This window comes from Triturus cristatus, chromosome 11, assembly GCF_964204655.1.
Source record: "Triturus cristatus chromosome 11, aTriCri1.1, whole genome shotgun sequence".
Lineage (NCBI taxonomy): Eukaryota > Metazoa > Chordata > Amphibia > Caudata > Salamandridae > Triturus > Triturus cristatus.
In genome coordinates this window covers 605,041,886-605,057,173 of record NC_140594.1, presented here as the reverse complement: position 1 = coordinate 605,057,173, position 15,288 = coordinate 605,041,886, and the positions used below count along the sequence as shown (strand labels likewise).

General features: G+C 46.0%; 1 protein-coding gene across 1 annotated transcript in view; it reads left to right on the top strand.

Moving 5' to 3' along the window:
• Positions 1-15,288, top strand: part of LOC146785150 (uncharacterized) — a 161,657-nt gene that overhangs the window by 101,120 nt on the left and 45,249 nt on the right. The window contains exon 6 of the mRNA XM_085633906.1: positions 7,998-8,097. Within this exon, the coding sequence (XP_085490032.1) occupies positions 7,998-8,097 (100 nt within the window). The remainder of the gene's footprint in view (positions 1-7,997; positions 8,098-15,288) is intronic.

The window sequence follows — 15,288 nt, the reverse complement described above, 5'->3', positions numbered from 1 at the left end:
AGCCTTTCTCTTAGAGTTCTGCCAGTATGCCATTACGGCCCGGGTTTTTCCCAGCTTTTAGGTCTCCTATGGCCATCGGCATCTCCGCGAGAGTCGCGTCCTCCTCCTAATGTTTGGCAGGCATCCGCTGTTAGTTTGGACCTTCACCCTTCCATGATAATCTTCTATCTAGGGAGTATCAGGTAGTGGGCATGCTCTGTAGAAGGCAGCATAATATCGGGCAAACATTTGCGATCTCGCCAGCTGTAACATAGGTGTTGCCATTTTCACTATGTATGGCATACACCGGACTCCCCTCCACCTCCCTCCTGCCCAGCCATGCAAGCAGTCTCCCTGCTTTATTGCCTGCATCATAAAGACACCAATGTGTGGCCAGGATTGCGGTACGGGCCTCTTTTTATGCTAGTGCTTGATATTCTTTGCGGATAATCGTGATGTTTTGCGGTATAGCGGCGTCTGTTGTTGCCCCAACCCTCCCCTATTGCTGCACAAATTTTGCCTCCAAGACTGAGATTTCCCTTGTCTCTTTTTTTTTTTTTTTTTTTTGTACACTACGATGTTGTGCGCCCTGTCTCTCAGTCCTGTTTTGTAGGCCTCCCATAGTGTGACAGCTGAGGACAACAATCTTTTTCATTAAAATACAGTTCCGTGTCTGCTCTAATCTCCCGTTCAATAGCCTTGTCCCTCTACAGCCAGTCTCGGACCTACGCGATTGTGCCCCAAGTGTAAGCCACAATGGCGAGTGGTCTGCTAGACCCCTTGCCAGGTATTCTGCTCTCTACATTTCATCTACATCCCCAGCGTGGGCAAACTGTAGTCTGAAGAATACCTTATGGGCACCTGAGCAGTATGAATTGGTTTGTGTTTCCGGGTGGCCACGATGCCATAAATCTGACAGTCCCAGGTTCATCACGAATCCTACTAGGGCTGTTTTCCCCTGAAAGGCCGTGGTCAGACTAGTGTGATTCAGGCTTGGGTTCACTACATCAATCTCTCCCAGTTATGTGTCTAAAGGAGCCTGACTCCAAAAGTATCCCTTCTATTCGTCCATCGTTTATGTTGTCGGGGCGTGTACACACTGACCAGGGTTATATCTTTATCCCCAGAGTCCCTGGACTGCCATATATGTCCCATTGGGATCCGCCCATGCTTTTTCTATCTAAATGGGGGAGGGGGGGAGGGGTGTCCTGATGGAAATTGCTACTCCGTCAGAGCCTGTCATGAATTCCATGTGGGCGAGCATCTTGTAAGCCACCATGCACAAGATTCCGCAGTGGGAGCCCTGCAGATAGGTTTCCTGTAATAGGACTACCTCTGGTTTCAATCTCCTAATGTATGTGGCAAACAGCCCTCATTTAATCTTATTTCCCAGCCCGTTGACATTCCATGTATCGAGTACCTCCCGTTATCTGTTTTCTGCCCAGCTCATCTGGGTGGTGTGATGGTGTTTGGCTGCATCACCAGATGTCTGCATCAGTGTCAATATATGTGTATTCCAATCCACATGCTTGAAGAACTCGTCCCCTACCCAACAGTTAAACCCAACTACACCCCAACTCTTCCCCACCCTCTGCGCACTTATTCCTCTCGTCAACATGACAACTGTGTCGCAGGTAGATCAGAGAGGCTGGTCTCCCGCCCCCTCCCTGGTTCAAAATTCCTCCCGGGAACCTTAGAAAACCCCCTACTTGGTCATGAACTAGTTAGTTTTGAGTCTGTGGTGGTAAAAGAAGAAAGTTAGGTGAACAAAACTTTGCACTTGCAACCAAGGGCACTGCGGAGGAGCAGGCTGCTGACTTTGCTACCTCCAGAGCTTCACCGGGCCCGTTAGCTCATTCAGTTAACTCTCTCATCTTATGGTGTCCATACCAGATTCAGGGATTGTTTGGGCCTGTGACTCTGCTTTCAAATTCGCTATTGATACCAGCAAAGACTGGTCCTCTTCAGAGTCTGTGGAATGTTCATGTTCAGAAAGGTCAGGTGTGGTATCTCCCCCGACATCATTTGTGGTTTCTTCTTCACCCACCCATCCTCACTGTCTGAGGATAGACCCAGTTTCAAGGTCTGACACTTTATCGGAGGTGAGTCCCCCGTTCGCATGTTACTTGTAGTGACTCCACTGTGTCCCCTGCTCGACCTCTGAGTTTTGGGACTTGCTCTCTGCCGCTTATCTCCATGTTGTCGTTCCCTATAGATCTGCCCTGCTGCGGGGTAGGCTCTCTTCTATATAGGTCAATGCCTCCTTTTGGGGTTTGGAAAAGGGCAGCCTTTTTCTCAAAGATAACTTTAAGCTTGGCTGGGAACGGCAGCATGTACTGGATGTTCATCGTCTGGAGTTTCATTTTGATTGAATCAAAGGTGCGCAGTTCTTGTATTTCTGGAGTACTGTAGATTGGGCATGGCGAATCTCTCCCGTGCGCCTCATTTCCTCCTGTGTCAAGTCCTGATCTTAGTAGTTCAGGAAATGAGCAATAAGTGGGCGTGGGGGTCACCCTCAGTTGGCTTGGCACTCCAAGCCCTGTGGGCCCCCTCGGTCACAAAGCATGTGGAGAATGGTGCCGTTGGGAGGGAGTCTTTCAACCATTTTTCCAGAAATGCCCCCGTGCTCGAGCATTGATCCCTTACAGAGAGCCAATAAAATGTATCTTGTTCCTTTGTGTGCAATTTTTGGCATCATCCACCCTCCAGGCCACATCTTTCAGAGTGGTTCGCAGTTCCGGGATTTCCTCGTGAAGAGCAAGAATCACATCTTCTATTTCTGATGTTCTTTCTTCTGCATGGGTTACTCTCTCTGAAATATTACGAAGATCTTGTCGGAGGACGGTGACTTCGAACATACTTCTCTTATTCGTCCCTCTAGGGGTCTCTCGGAGTGTATGGCCTGCTGGAGCGTTGCATTATCAGGCATATGGATTGAAAGGTACTTATATTGTAAATGTGAACACTTCTGTCAGTCTCGTATTTAGGGAGCACATGGCAGCAGAACTTATGTACTGTACCCAAAAATCTTAATCACAGTTTAGGCTGTATAGGCATGGGCGTCCGCAGAAATTTTTCCAGGGGCCGGGAAAAATGTTAAAGTAATCACCATCCTCCGACATGATGTGTGCTAGGTGGGACACAAGAAACAGTGGGGCGCAGGAGGAGCCATGCAGCTGTGAATGCCCCCTTGCTATTTTCCAAGCTCTCTGCACTTCCTAGGTCATTCCTGTCCACGTGACAGACAGGCTACCTCGATGGCACTGCTGAGCTCCACAAGTATTTTATATCTATAGATATTCTGTGTAATATGTACACCATGTGCACTCGCGTCTATCCGGTTGTGTGCAAAGAGCCACAGAGACTGCTTCTGGGTAGTTTCCAATTCGGCGCCAAGAGACCTTGGGTGTATGCGCGTTCAATAAATTCCCTTCAACATAACATAACAAACTTATACAAAGAGGCTGAGGCAATAGAACATCACACCTAATATACAGTCCATGCAGTCGTGTGTATGCAGCGCACATTTAAATAAATGAAATAAAAACAAAACAGCGGGTTGGTCATCAGAGTCGAGTGGTGTGGAAATAGTAAAAGGGTGGATGGGAGAAAGGCAGGTGGATGGGAGTTTGCAGGCAGGTGGATGGTAGGTTAAAGGCAGGCAAGTGGGTGGAAGGTTAGAAGAGGCAGGTGAATGGGAGGCAGGTGGATAGCAGGTTAGAGGCAGGTGGGTGGGAGCTTAGAGGAGGCAGCAGGATGGGAGAAAGGCAGATGGATAGTAGGTTACAGAGGCAGGTGGATGGGTGCTCAGAGGCGGCAGGTGGATGGGTGCTCAGAGGCGGCAGGTGGATGGGAGCTTAGAGGAGGCAGGTGGATGGGAGGGTAGAGGCAGACAGGTGGATGGGAGCTTAGAGGAAGACAGGCAGGTGGCATGGATGGATTCTACCAGGACGTGATACTGGTGGCTGCCTATCAAGTATAATGTCCTGACATACTCAAATGCGTTCAAACTTCCCCAGACAGTGTGGTATATGTTTTTCCCTCCACAGGGCACTGTTGGAGTCAGGTGGAGCAGGGGCTGGCCCTGTGCCCGTAAGTGGCCGGCGACTGCTCCATACTACGGGGTGAACTTTTCTCCCACACACCTTTGGCTGCAAGGCCCTGTTTGTGCACAGCTCTATAGTTGATACTTTTGGTTGACCCTTTGCTTGCTTTTCCTGTTCTCAAGTTGGTCCAGGCCTCACATGCAGCATCTCCTAAGGGTGCTTGGGGCAGGTGCCCCCTATCCCCGTCACCCCGTGTCCAGGTCTGTTTGTTGCTGAAGCTGCTCTGAGCAGGCCTCATCCTGGCCTCCTGTCGTCTGAGGTTGGAATGCCTGTCACACACACTGCACCATCTATAGGGGGTGCCACAGGCATGTGCCTCCCCTTACTCAACCCCCACCCCCCTCCAGACCCTCTGGTTCAGGACTGTGGTAGGAGCTCAGAATGCGGTCCGGTTGGTGTTGGCCCAAGTAGGTGTTCAGAAGCGTGGCTGTCCGTGTACAAATGTACAAGATCGCCATTGCCCCACCGTTTACCATGAGGCATATTAATGTCTTGTAAAAAATTTCGCCTGACATACATTACGTATGTATCACAAGTTACGCATGCCTTACAGTTGCAGCGTCTCACATTTTGCACCTTATTAAGGTTAACTAGGAGTGGCACTGTCTCACTGGGCTGGTCCCGGTGTTGTCCTGACGAAGAGCTGGGGAAGCTCGAAACTAGTTGACCAGACCATATGCTAGGTACACCTATTCATTATAACTAGGGACTTTAGCATATCACCCCATTTTTAATTTTTTCAGCTTAGAGCATTAGTAAAGTTTATTTGGCCCACTAGCTGATCAATTTTAAATTCCACTCCACTCTTTCACTTGCACTACACATAGTCTGATTTTTTTAGTGCTCCTACGTAATTCGCAAGTCGCAGCACGCCTCAGTCCGTAGAGGACTGGGAGGACCCCAATGATGAAGCATGTCACTGTGGGGAAACCCTGGTGAGTGAGGGGACTCAAGAAAAGGACAATTTTTCCCTTTTTCTATAATTGGTGTGTTTCAGAATCAATTTGTTTTCTGACACCTCCCATCCCCCTAGGTTAGGTTCTTTTACTTGACTAGTTCAGGTTGTTGTTTGATACAGGAGCTCAGAGCACACACCTTCCAGGCCTCCTGCCCCCTGAGGTGGAAGCGTTTCTCACACAGGTGTCCTTCCCCTCTCAGTACCAGGGCATTAGCTGGCTGGAGCTCTGAGTAGGCCCCTTCCTGGGCGCTCCTTCCCTCTGGCGGGTCTGGCCCTCACACACAGCCCCAACAGACGAGAGCCGAGGTCAGGTGCCCACCCCCTCAGTGCACCGCGCCCCAGCCTCGAAGGCCCGTCCGCGCCACGGCTTAAAATATGCATTACTGTAGCCCCGACCACCAGGGGGTAAGGGTGAAAGCCAGTGTGTTAGGTCGCCAGCCTCCCTTGACCATGAGGATGTCTAGGCGCGTTGGCTCCGAAGCATTCACGTCCCCAAGTGCACCTGGCCGCTGTGGTGCTGCTCTGTGTGGGACCGAGGCACATTCAGAGCTGGACTCTGTCCTTTTACAATGCAAGCGCTGCTTGTTCCGAGGACTACGGTTAAAACACTCACATAGTCAGATCAAAAAAATTCACCTAAGTGCCATTAAAGCAAAATATTTACATATCGTATGGTGTACGGGAGAGAGTGCTGTACAGAGCATTCTATGAAGCAGGTGTGACTGCCACGTACATGGCATATCTCTTCTCTGAGAGTACCTTCTCAAAGCGGAATCCCTATATAGGTGTCCCGCGGGCAGGTATTTTCATAAATAAAGTGTCTGCTGTAGTGGGTGCACATAGATCGGTCTAACGTCCATTCCGAGGCTGCACTTTGGGTTACAAAATGTCAGAAAAAGACATTCCCAACAAAAGCTATTACTTCCTTTTTAGATCGATTTCACAGGGGAGCGAATGAAGCAAATGAAAGGGAGAGTAAGAGGCAGTTCTTGCAGACGAGTCACAGTTTTGATCAAGTGAGGAGCTAGACAGAGACAGAAAACAGGAGAGGTTATGACTTACTTTAAGCTGGGGGTGCAGGCAGGCCTGGACCTTCTCTGTTGATCTTGCCAATCAGCAGCAGTTTTCCTGCTCATCAAACAGGGCCTGCTGCAGACAGGCAACACTGTGGGGGGCTGTCCTTGACCTTATGCGCGGTTCTTTACAGCCTAAGATAGGTGGCACAGCACTCGTCATGATGGGGATTTGGTGCTGCTGGCCTAAAATATATAATGAAGATGCATGCTCATAAAATTAAAAGATCCATCCATTCTAGTGTCACGGCAAGAGCTGGGACAGCGTTACAAAAAAGAATGGCACCCGCACCAGTACGGTGGGCCAGGTGATCCGGGGGGGGCAATCGCCCCTCCTTGCCCCTCCCTGCGGACGCCCATGTGTATAGGGTCCCCTATAGCAAAACATTATGCTTCTCATGGTCGTGTCTACCTCTTGGTCTTAATGACGCTTGAATGATGTGCTTGTACCAGTTTATTTGCATGGCCCTTTCCCAAATATAGTGCAGGGTAGAAATCTATGTAGTAGGGAGATTACATGGTAAAATTGTTTTGAATCCTAGCCATACCACCCGGTCACGCCCTATCTTCAATGGTATTCCTTTGGGAAGGGTCCGTACATTGGAGTATCTAGGGTACACCCTTAATGAGTATTTTGGCTGGTCTCCCCAAATCCAGAAGTGTAAATTTAGATTGGAGCACTACACAGGAGGTTTCTTGAGGGTCCTGCAGGGCTCCAGCTTTTGTCCGGTAACCTCTGCTCTACAAATTTACAAGCACTGGGAGGGGTCATTATACTGTGGGGAACTTTGGGGGCATGATAATGCAAATGATATGGAGTCGGTGAAGATTCTTTTTTGTGACTCCTCACCAACCTTCCTGCTAGTACCCACTTGTCCCCCTTTGGTTAGACCTTGGTATCAGATCCCACGTCCACAGAGTAAGACTCAGACCTTTGATGTATTGGAGGAGGATCTGGCCCTTTGTAGATCTAGTGCTCAGTCAGGTGGGTTTAGATGAAATCTCAAAGCTCCATGGGTGCACTCGGATCCCATGGTTGGGGGTTTATCAAACGCTGCTTAACAGAGATCAGGTATAAGAACCTATGGGTGAACCCAGAGACTGCATGTAGTGTATCCAAGCCCACACTTAATGGCATGTGCCAGTCATGTAGATGAAGGGCTCTATAGGACTGGGAGGGTGGGGGTGGGCCCTTTGACCTCAACCTGTCTGGCGTTTAAGTATGCCCACCCAATGGAAGAGTGTATGAATGCAATTGAGCCCCCGGCTGCTAGAACTCTGCATAATAAATTTCGGATAGGGACACTGCCACGATGAATATTTACTGTGAGATGGCATCATTCCCCTTCCGAGCTGGAGAAGAGTTGCCCATTCTGCTCTGTGACAGAGATCCATTGATCCTGACCTGTTCATTTGTCCATAGTACCATGCTTACAGGAGGGTATGGATCCTGCCACTGTCGCATCCTGCCAGGGGTTCTAGAGTTGCATCAAGAATACTTCGATCTAACACAGCCCAACCAATCGTATTTGCCGTCTCCCGTTTCCTATTTCACATGTGGAGACGTAGACCGAAATGGGCTGCTCTATTACCATCAGACCAGATTTCGGGATCTGTATGCACTGTGTGTTTTATGCAACTGCTTGTTATTGTATGAATCCCATGATGTTTTTTGCTGTGGATTTGAATTATCGGTAAAATGAATGTATTGGATCTATCTTATGAGTTTCTCAAATGCTATTTTTGCTTCCTTTCCTTGTTTTCTTTTATTATTTATTGAGACGAGTTTAATGATTTTATTGCCCTGGTGTAACAAAGTATTTGGTTATGCTTATTTTGGTTCATTAATGAGTAGTTTTGTGCGCCCGCATTCCTTTGTAGATGCTGTTCTGCAAAAACGTTTGCACCAAGCAGAAAGCAAGTCCCCAGGACATACAGCGCTGCCTCCTGTCCACCCACCTGTACCACCAGGCTCCATTGGGTAAGACGCGCGATATCTACAATATTAAACAAGCATTTAAAGATGCAATTGGTTTCAGCTGGTCAGACTTTGTTTGGCTGAGCATGTGCAGAAGTGTGCGCTTGCACTGGTTCCCGTCTACACTGACCCTGCTTGAAATTTAATATATTCAACATTTTTTTTCATTAATGGCACTAGCATACCCATCATGGATGCTCGCAATATGCTAGGAATTACCACCATGCAGGCACTATCATACCATGAGTTCCCCCAATGTCTTGAATTAGTAATGCAGGGTCCTGCCCTAAAACAGGTTTGGGTGCCCTGGCTGCTTGCAAGAATGATCACCATTGTTCAGTGGACTTCCATGATATAGCAAGAATTAGCAGTCCTACCAGGGTGAACAGTGTGCCATGGATAGGCACCATTTTGCAATGGATACCCACAACATGCATGGCACTCCATGACACCATCTCTAGACACCACTGAACCATCTAATCACATAAGATGAGAATAACCACTATTCTGTTAAGATCCCCACTCAGATGAGCACCATTGTCCTATGCATGCCACATTAATGCTAGAGCCACAATTTTACCAGTGTGTGCAATGGGCAACCTGCAATTGATGCTCCCAAGTTGTCTGAAATTGCCACCGTTATACGAGGACCAGCAGTCTACCAGGGTTGGAAATGTGTCGTCATTCCATGGATGCCCACAGTTACCAATGATTGCCACCATTGTGTCTGGACTGGCATATCAGGCCGTGGATGCCCACACCTTATGAAAAAAAATACCCACGTTATGGTGATGCCAACATTCTACCGGTGATGGGCAATGCATAATCACCCCAGTACATCGTCAAGAGGGTGGTAGCCGGCCGCAACACTCATGCTCCTCGTGCACGCACACACTCGTGAATACACGCACAATGCATCAACATTTTTTTAAACCCAGCGACTGTGTGTGAAGCGTTCCCGCACCCTGCTCCAGATGGAGGCTCCTCTGTCATATGAGCAGTTACTGCACCCAACTAGTGCTCTTGACTGTCCTGAGATCCTCTGGTGGCGTTGTAGAGGGTATGGCAGGAGTTTCTGCGGGTAGTTGTCGGGTTTGGGTGGGGTAGTATGGGGGTGGTGGTGTGGAAGCACAAGGGAGCAACAGGTGTCTTGGTGAGCATACGGAAAGGAGCAGGTGAGAGTGCCTGGCAGAAGGGAACACTGACGAGACCCTGGGAATGTAAGAACTCTGGGGGGGGACAAGCCAAAAGAAAATGCGTTGGTGTATGAGTGGGGGCTGTGGGGCATTCCCGGTAAGGGTTGAGGCTTGTACAAGGTGTGCTCTGACAGTCAGTGGCAGTAGAGGTTGCTTGAATCCTGCCAGTGGAAGTTTTTGTAGAGGGATTGCTGTTTTATTTCTTTTTCTTATTTTTATTTCTAGTTGCAAGAAGGACAAGCAGCAGAACGTTTTTGGTCACTGCTCAGTTTAACTTTTGTTTTGCAAGTAGGTTTAGTCACCCTACCAGGCAAGCTTGGCGAGGTGACAGATGTCCTATCGAGGAAGCAAATAAACAATGTTGGTGAGGAGCGCGCACTGTTACATAACATAAATCGGTATATTGTGATGTGTGCTGTGTTGCAAAATATGCCTGCAGAACATATGTTCTAAAACTAAGTGGCCTAGTCCCTAGATGGCGACTGGGACTGCAAAACACACTACGAATTGATGATGCGTACATTCAATGCAAATTTAATCAAAAAATTCTCATCAGATATGAGCACAACATACATTCAAAGTATCAACTTTTTGGTGATTTATATCAACAACCAAATTGCATTTGTATAGAGCTTACTACCCCTGACGAGGCGTCGAAGCGCGTTTTCGGCGAGTAGCACGCTACTCCGGGACCCATAAGAGGATTAGTGTTGAATTAGTATAGTGAAACATTCAAGTACATTTTTAAGTGGTGGATTGGTTAGTCAGGGTTTTGGATTCGGAAGGGTAGCAAAAGGATAGAAGAGGAAAAAAGGTTTGTATTTATATAGCGCTTGTTACCCCTGATGGTGTGTTGAAGCACGCTACTCCAGAAACCCATAAAGGATTAGTGGTGAATTAGTATGGTGAAATATGAAAGTAATTTGAGTGGTGGATATTTTAGTCAGTTATTTGGATTGAGAAGGGTTGGGGAGGGGTAGAAAAGGGGAAAAGGTTTGTATTTATATAGCGCTTGTAACCCTGATGGGGTGTTGAAACGCTTTATTGGTGACTAGCACGCTACTCTGGAACCCATAAAGTACTATTGGTGAATTAGTATAGTGGAATATGGAATCCGGGAAGTGAACATGTTACTGTTATTTTGATTGAAAAGGATAGTGGAGGAATAGAAGAGTGAATGATTGATTTATTTATTTACTTTTTTAGGTCATAGCAGCAGGAGGAGGCTTTTTGATGAGTAAAAAGGGTTATTGAGGGGAAGAGTCAGAGGGAAGAGTTTAGAAAGGTTTGTTTTGGGGGATCGGTATAGTAAAACAGGTGTCTGATGATGCAAGGAGGGGTAGAGTAGGAGAGAGTCTAGAAAGGGTTATTTTGGGGATCATAGTAGTTGTATGGGATAAATGAGTGGATGTAGAGGAGATATTGATGGATGTATAGGGTGAGAGATGGGGTAGTGCACTGGAAAGAGTTGTAGAAAAGTTTGAGTTGAGTAAGACAGTTGGGCTAGAAGATATATTGAGAGAAGTATAGGCTGAGAAATAGGGTAGTGCATTGGAAATGACAAATTAGGAGAAAGTGATAAATATAGATCCATAGGTACATTGAAAGTTTATAGATGCATAAAGGAGGAAAGTATATGTAGATTAAAGATAGTGATAGAGGTACAGGATGAGAAATAGGGTAGTGCATTGGATATGCTTTTTCAGGAGAAAATTAGGACGCAAAGATCCAAGTACATGGAGGTGCATAGATGCACAATGGAAGCAAGTACATGTAGACCAAAAATGTTTTTTTTTTTTTATTAAACCTAATTATACAAAGCAATACACAAAGATGGGTACATATCTATAGTGAATATAAATGCTTCTATACAGAGGGATATGCTGTAAATTTCTGTTTGCGTAAGTGGCTTATGTGGGGAAGAGCCAATTCTTGAGTAGTTTTCTGAAGATAAGGTGGTTGTTGGATCTTATGTTGGGTGGGGTAAAGAGTTCCATAATTTGGCTGCTTGGACAGAGAAGGATGTGCCACCCATGGGTTTTTTCTTGTATCTTGGGATTTTGAGGTGAGATGCCCCTTTAGAGCGGAGGTTCCTTTTGTTGAATGTGTTCAGTGATTTTTATTCCTGATGAAGAGCAGTCCCATTCCATGTATTGCTTTGTGGTTGATACAAAGTAGCTTGAACGTGGATCTTCTGGAAATCTGTAACCAATGCACAGCTTTCAAGGCTGTTGAGATGTGGTCTCGCGGTTTGATATGCAAGAGTAGTATGGCAGCTGAGTTCTGAATCCGTTGTAGTCTTTTCATGGTCACTAAAGGTGATCTGTGGTAGTGGCTATTGGCGTAATCGTGTTTGGACGTAACCAGGGAGATGGTAGCTTAGACTTTGTGTGGAAATCCCAAATGAGGGAAAATTTGTCGCAGCGTTTTTAGAGTGACAAAGCTTGATCTTGCTAGTTTGTCCACTTGGGCATTCATCGACAGCTTGGAGTCCATGGTCATTCAGAGGTTTCTTACTTCCTTCGATACTTTAGGCGGTCATCCCAGTTCATTAGGCCAGGTGGCAAGCTGGTCTTAATGTTTCCAATCGCCACACGTGAGTATTTTTGTTTTGGAAGCATTCAATTTGAGATGGCTTCAAGTCATCAACTGATCCACGGCTCAGACAACTGAAAATTGGGGATTTTCAAATGTCTTTGGGGCATTCCAGTTGAAGGAGTATTTGCGTGTCATCTGCATAGTTAAAGCACGTGAGGTGAAATCGATTGATCAGTTTCGGTTATGACTTCATGCAGATGTGGAAAAGCAATGGGCGAGATGATCGTGTTTGAGGAACCCCTGCTTTTGTGGAGTATGGTTTGGACGAGAAAGGTGGGGTATGGATGGCATTAGTTATTTTTCGAAAGTAGGACGCGATCTAGTCTAGAGCAGTTCCCTCTATGCCGGCTTCATATAGTCTTTGTTTGAGTGTCATGGTCAACCGTGTCAAAGGCAGCCGAGAGGTCCAAGAGAAGTAGCGCAGCAGCCCCTTTGCGGTCCAATGTGTTCTTCATGTCATCCTAGATGGCAAGGAGGGAAGATTCAGTGCCTCTTCCCGGACGGAATCCTGTTTGGAAGTCTGAAATTGTCATTCTCCAATAAATTGTGACATCTGGGCGAACGCTGCTCTTTCTATCAGTTTGCCCAGGAAAGATCCATTTGTAATGGGTCTGTAGTTGTCAGGGTTCAGCGGGTCCAAGTTGGTTTTCTTCAGTAAAGGGCGTATGTATGACTCTTTGAGTTCTTCTGGAAATATTCCGGTAGTTAAGGAATCGTTGATGATGATTCTTACTGGAGTGGCAGCAGAGGTTGCTAAAAGAATTGTCTTGAAAGTTTGTTGTGGACAGGGGCAGAAGGGCTGCCGGCAGGCCTGCTTGCCTTGACCAGGTCCATAAATTCATCGTGTGAGATGTGTTGGAAGGAACAGAGAGGCTGGGTTAGAGTATTCTTGGATTGTTTTGTACAAGGGTTAGTGCTGGTGCTTTGTTTCTGTTTTAAGTAGACGTCCAATGTGTCTTCTTTGTCCGTGTAATGATTTGCCGTGTAATGATTGTCTGTGAAATCTTGAGTAACAGGATGAGTTCCTTAGAGGCAATTTGGTTTGCGAAATTCATGGAGTATTTTATAGAATTCTTTATTTGCACATTTAGCATTTTGAATTATGTCTGTATAGTACCTTTTTTGATAGCTGACTGGTATAATCTGTTAATTCTCTGTAGGTGAAGTTTGTCTTGTTTGGCGTTTGTTTTGAGCCAGGTACGTTGCAGCTTTCTAATTTGTTGTATGTCTTTTTTATTTCTATGTTTCTCCAAGACGCTTTTTTTCTTTTGTTCTGTTGTGTGGTTTTGAGTGGTATCAGGATGTCAAAAGCTTTCTGTAGCCACTCCTATAGATTTTAAACAGAATTTATTGCTTCCAGATTTGTACTGGATGTTAGATGTGTTTCCAAGTGTTTCAAATGGAGTTTGTTCCACAGCCAATAGGTGGATGGATGTAAGGTAGTTTTAGGTGAGTCGCTTAGTGTTTTATGTTAGAAAGGAAGCAAGTGGTGGTCTGACCATGTGACTGGAGTTATAGTTTGAAAGGTAACTAGTTCAGTATTAGCAAAAATGACATCTAGGATATGTCCAGCGATGTGTGTTGGTTTGTGGACAATCCGATGCAGGTTCAGTACGTCTAAGCCAGTGATTGTTTTTGGATGGGTCATATTGGGTTTGTCATACCAAATGTTGATGTCACCCAGAACGCATAGGTTGGAGTGTATTGTTATCTGGTTTGAAACTGTGTCTAGAAGTGTGTCTGGGAATGTCGCCTTGCTAGGTGGAGGTCTGTAAAGGAGCAGAAAGTTAAAGGAGGAAGACGGAGTAGGATTGCATCTTGTTAGAAGAGCCTCACAATTCTTTATGGAGATGTCGTCAACTCAAGTGATATGTAATGTTTGCCTGAACGCAACAGCTAGACCACCTCTTTTTTTTGTCTATACGATTTTGGGTGATCGTTTGATAGCCTAGAGGAACGGCTTCATGCAGGACTGGAGCCATATCTCCCAACCATGATTCAGTTATGAATAGTATGTCTGGTTTTGTATCTGTGAGAAGGTCGTAGATGTGATGTTTGTTTTTAGAGAGGGATCGAGAGTTTATTAGTAGACAGTTTAGAGAATAACCTTTGGTGATAGTGAGACTTTGTTTTGTAGAAGAGTGATCAGTATTGTGTGGGTTTAAGCAGGTGTGTTTTTAGTGCTGGCATTAGCTGTATTAGGATAGCAATCGTGTAGCTGTTCTGTATCATGTTCCTCATCCAGCATGCTAAGAAGGCATTTTGATGGGTCTATGTGTGTATGTGGTGGAGATGGTGTTTGAGAGCGAGTTAGTGTGCTGTGTTTTCTTGGTGTAACATTGTTGTGCAGTAGACATGGGGAAGCGAAGTTGTGAGATGTGGCATTTTGCTTATATTTGCGTGTGTTTAGGGCAGAAGGTGTACAAGTCAAGAGTGGTGGTGCAGCATGTGGGGCATGTAGTACGGTTCAAAATTGTCCAATGGATGAGAGGCGGTTAGAAGAGTTGCTGTGTTGCTGTATCTGTGTTAGGTGTGGTGAAAGAAAGAAAGCTTGGCATTGGAGTTTGTTCCTTTGTGTGGTTTGAAAGGTGGGTGTATGTTTGTATATTGTTATGTAAGTATTATGAGGTGTTGCACTTTGAAGATCTTGTTGTGCTGGTGTTTGTGATAGGTTTTGTTTTTGAGGAGTTGTGAAAAGGTATGCTGGTGTATTTGTTTCATGCAATGGATTTGGTTGTATAGTGTTTCTTAGAGGGGGGTTGTAAGGTAGAGGTATGTTGTCTGTAGCAGGGAATGAAGTAGAGGTAAGAGTGTTTGTCTTAGACTGGTTTGTTGCAAGAGTTAAAAAGTGTGGTGGTGTGCAGTGTATGTGTTGTGCGTTAGTGTTATGGTAGAGGGTAGAGGAAAATGTTGGTTGGACAAATGATGGAAGGCTGATTATATGTTTGTTGGTGATAAAAGGTGGTCTGTTAGGAGTAATTGGAGCAGGTAGCGTGTGTCTGTACGGGATGTAGTTATGCATGGTGTTGAATGGCATTGTTAGTGATGAGTGGATTGGTTAGTGGTATAGGATAGAGTTGTGTACTGTTAGTAGGTGATGGTGAGTATGTGTGGTAGTTTGGATAGAAGGGTGTATAGATGTGGTTTGGTTGGTTTTGTAGTGTATGCTGGTACATTGGTTTGTGCATAGGGTTGTGTGGTGTGTACATTTGGTGTGAGTGTTACTATTTTTGTGGATGTGTGGGGTGGGTTTTACTGAATGGGAACATGGGCAGCATTTCTGGCCCCAGTCTCGAACAGGCTTAAACAGGCAACTGCCCTTGTTCCTTCCGTCCTTAGCCTCTCAGCCCGGGCTGATACGCCCTAAGCCTGGCCTTTTATAACCATAGTAATCGGGTGA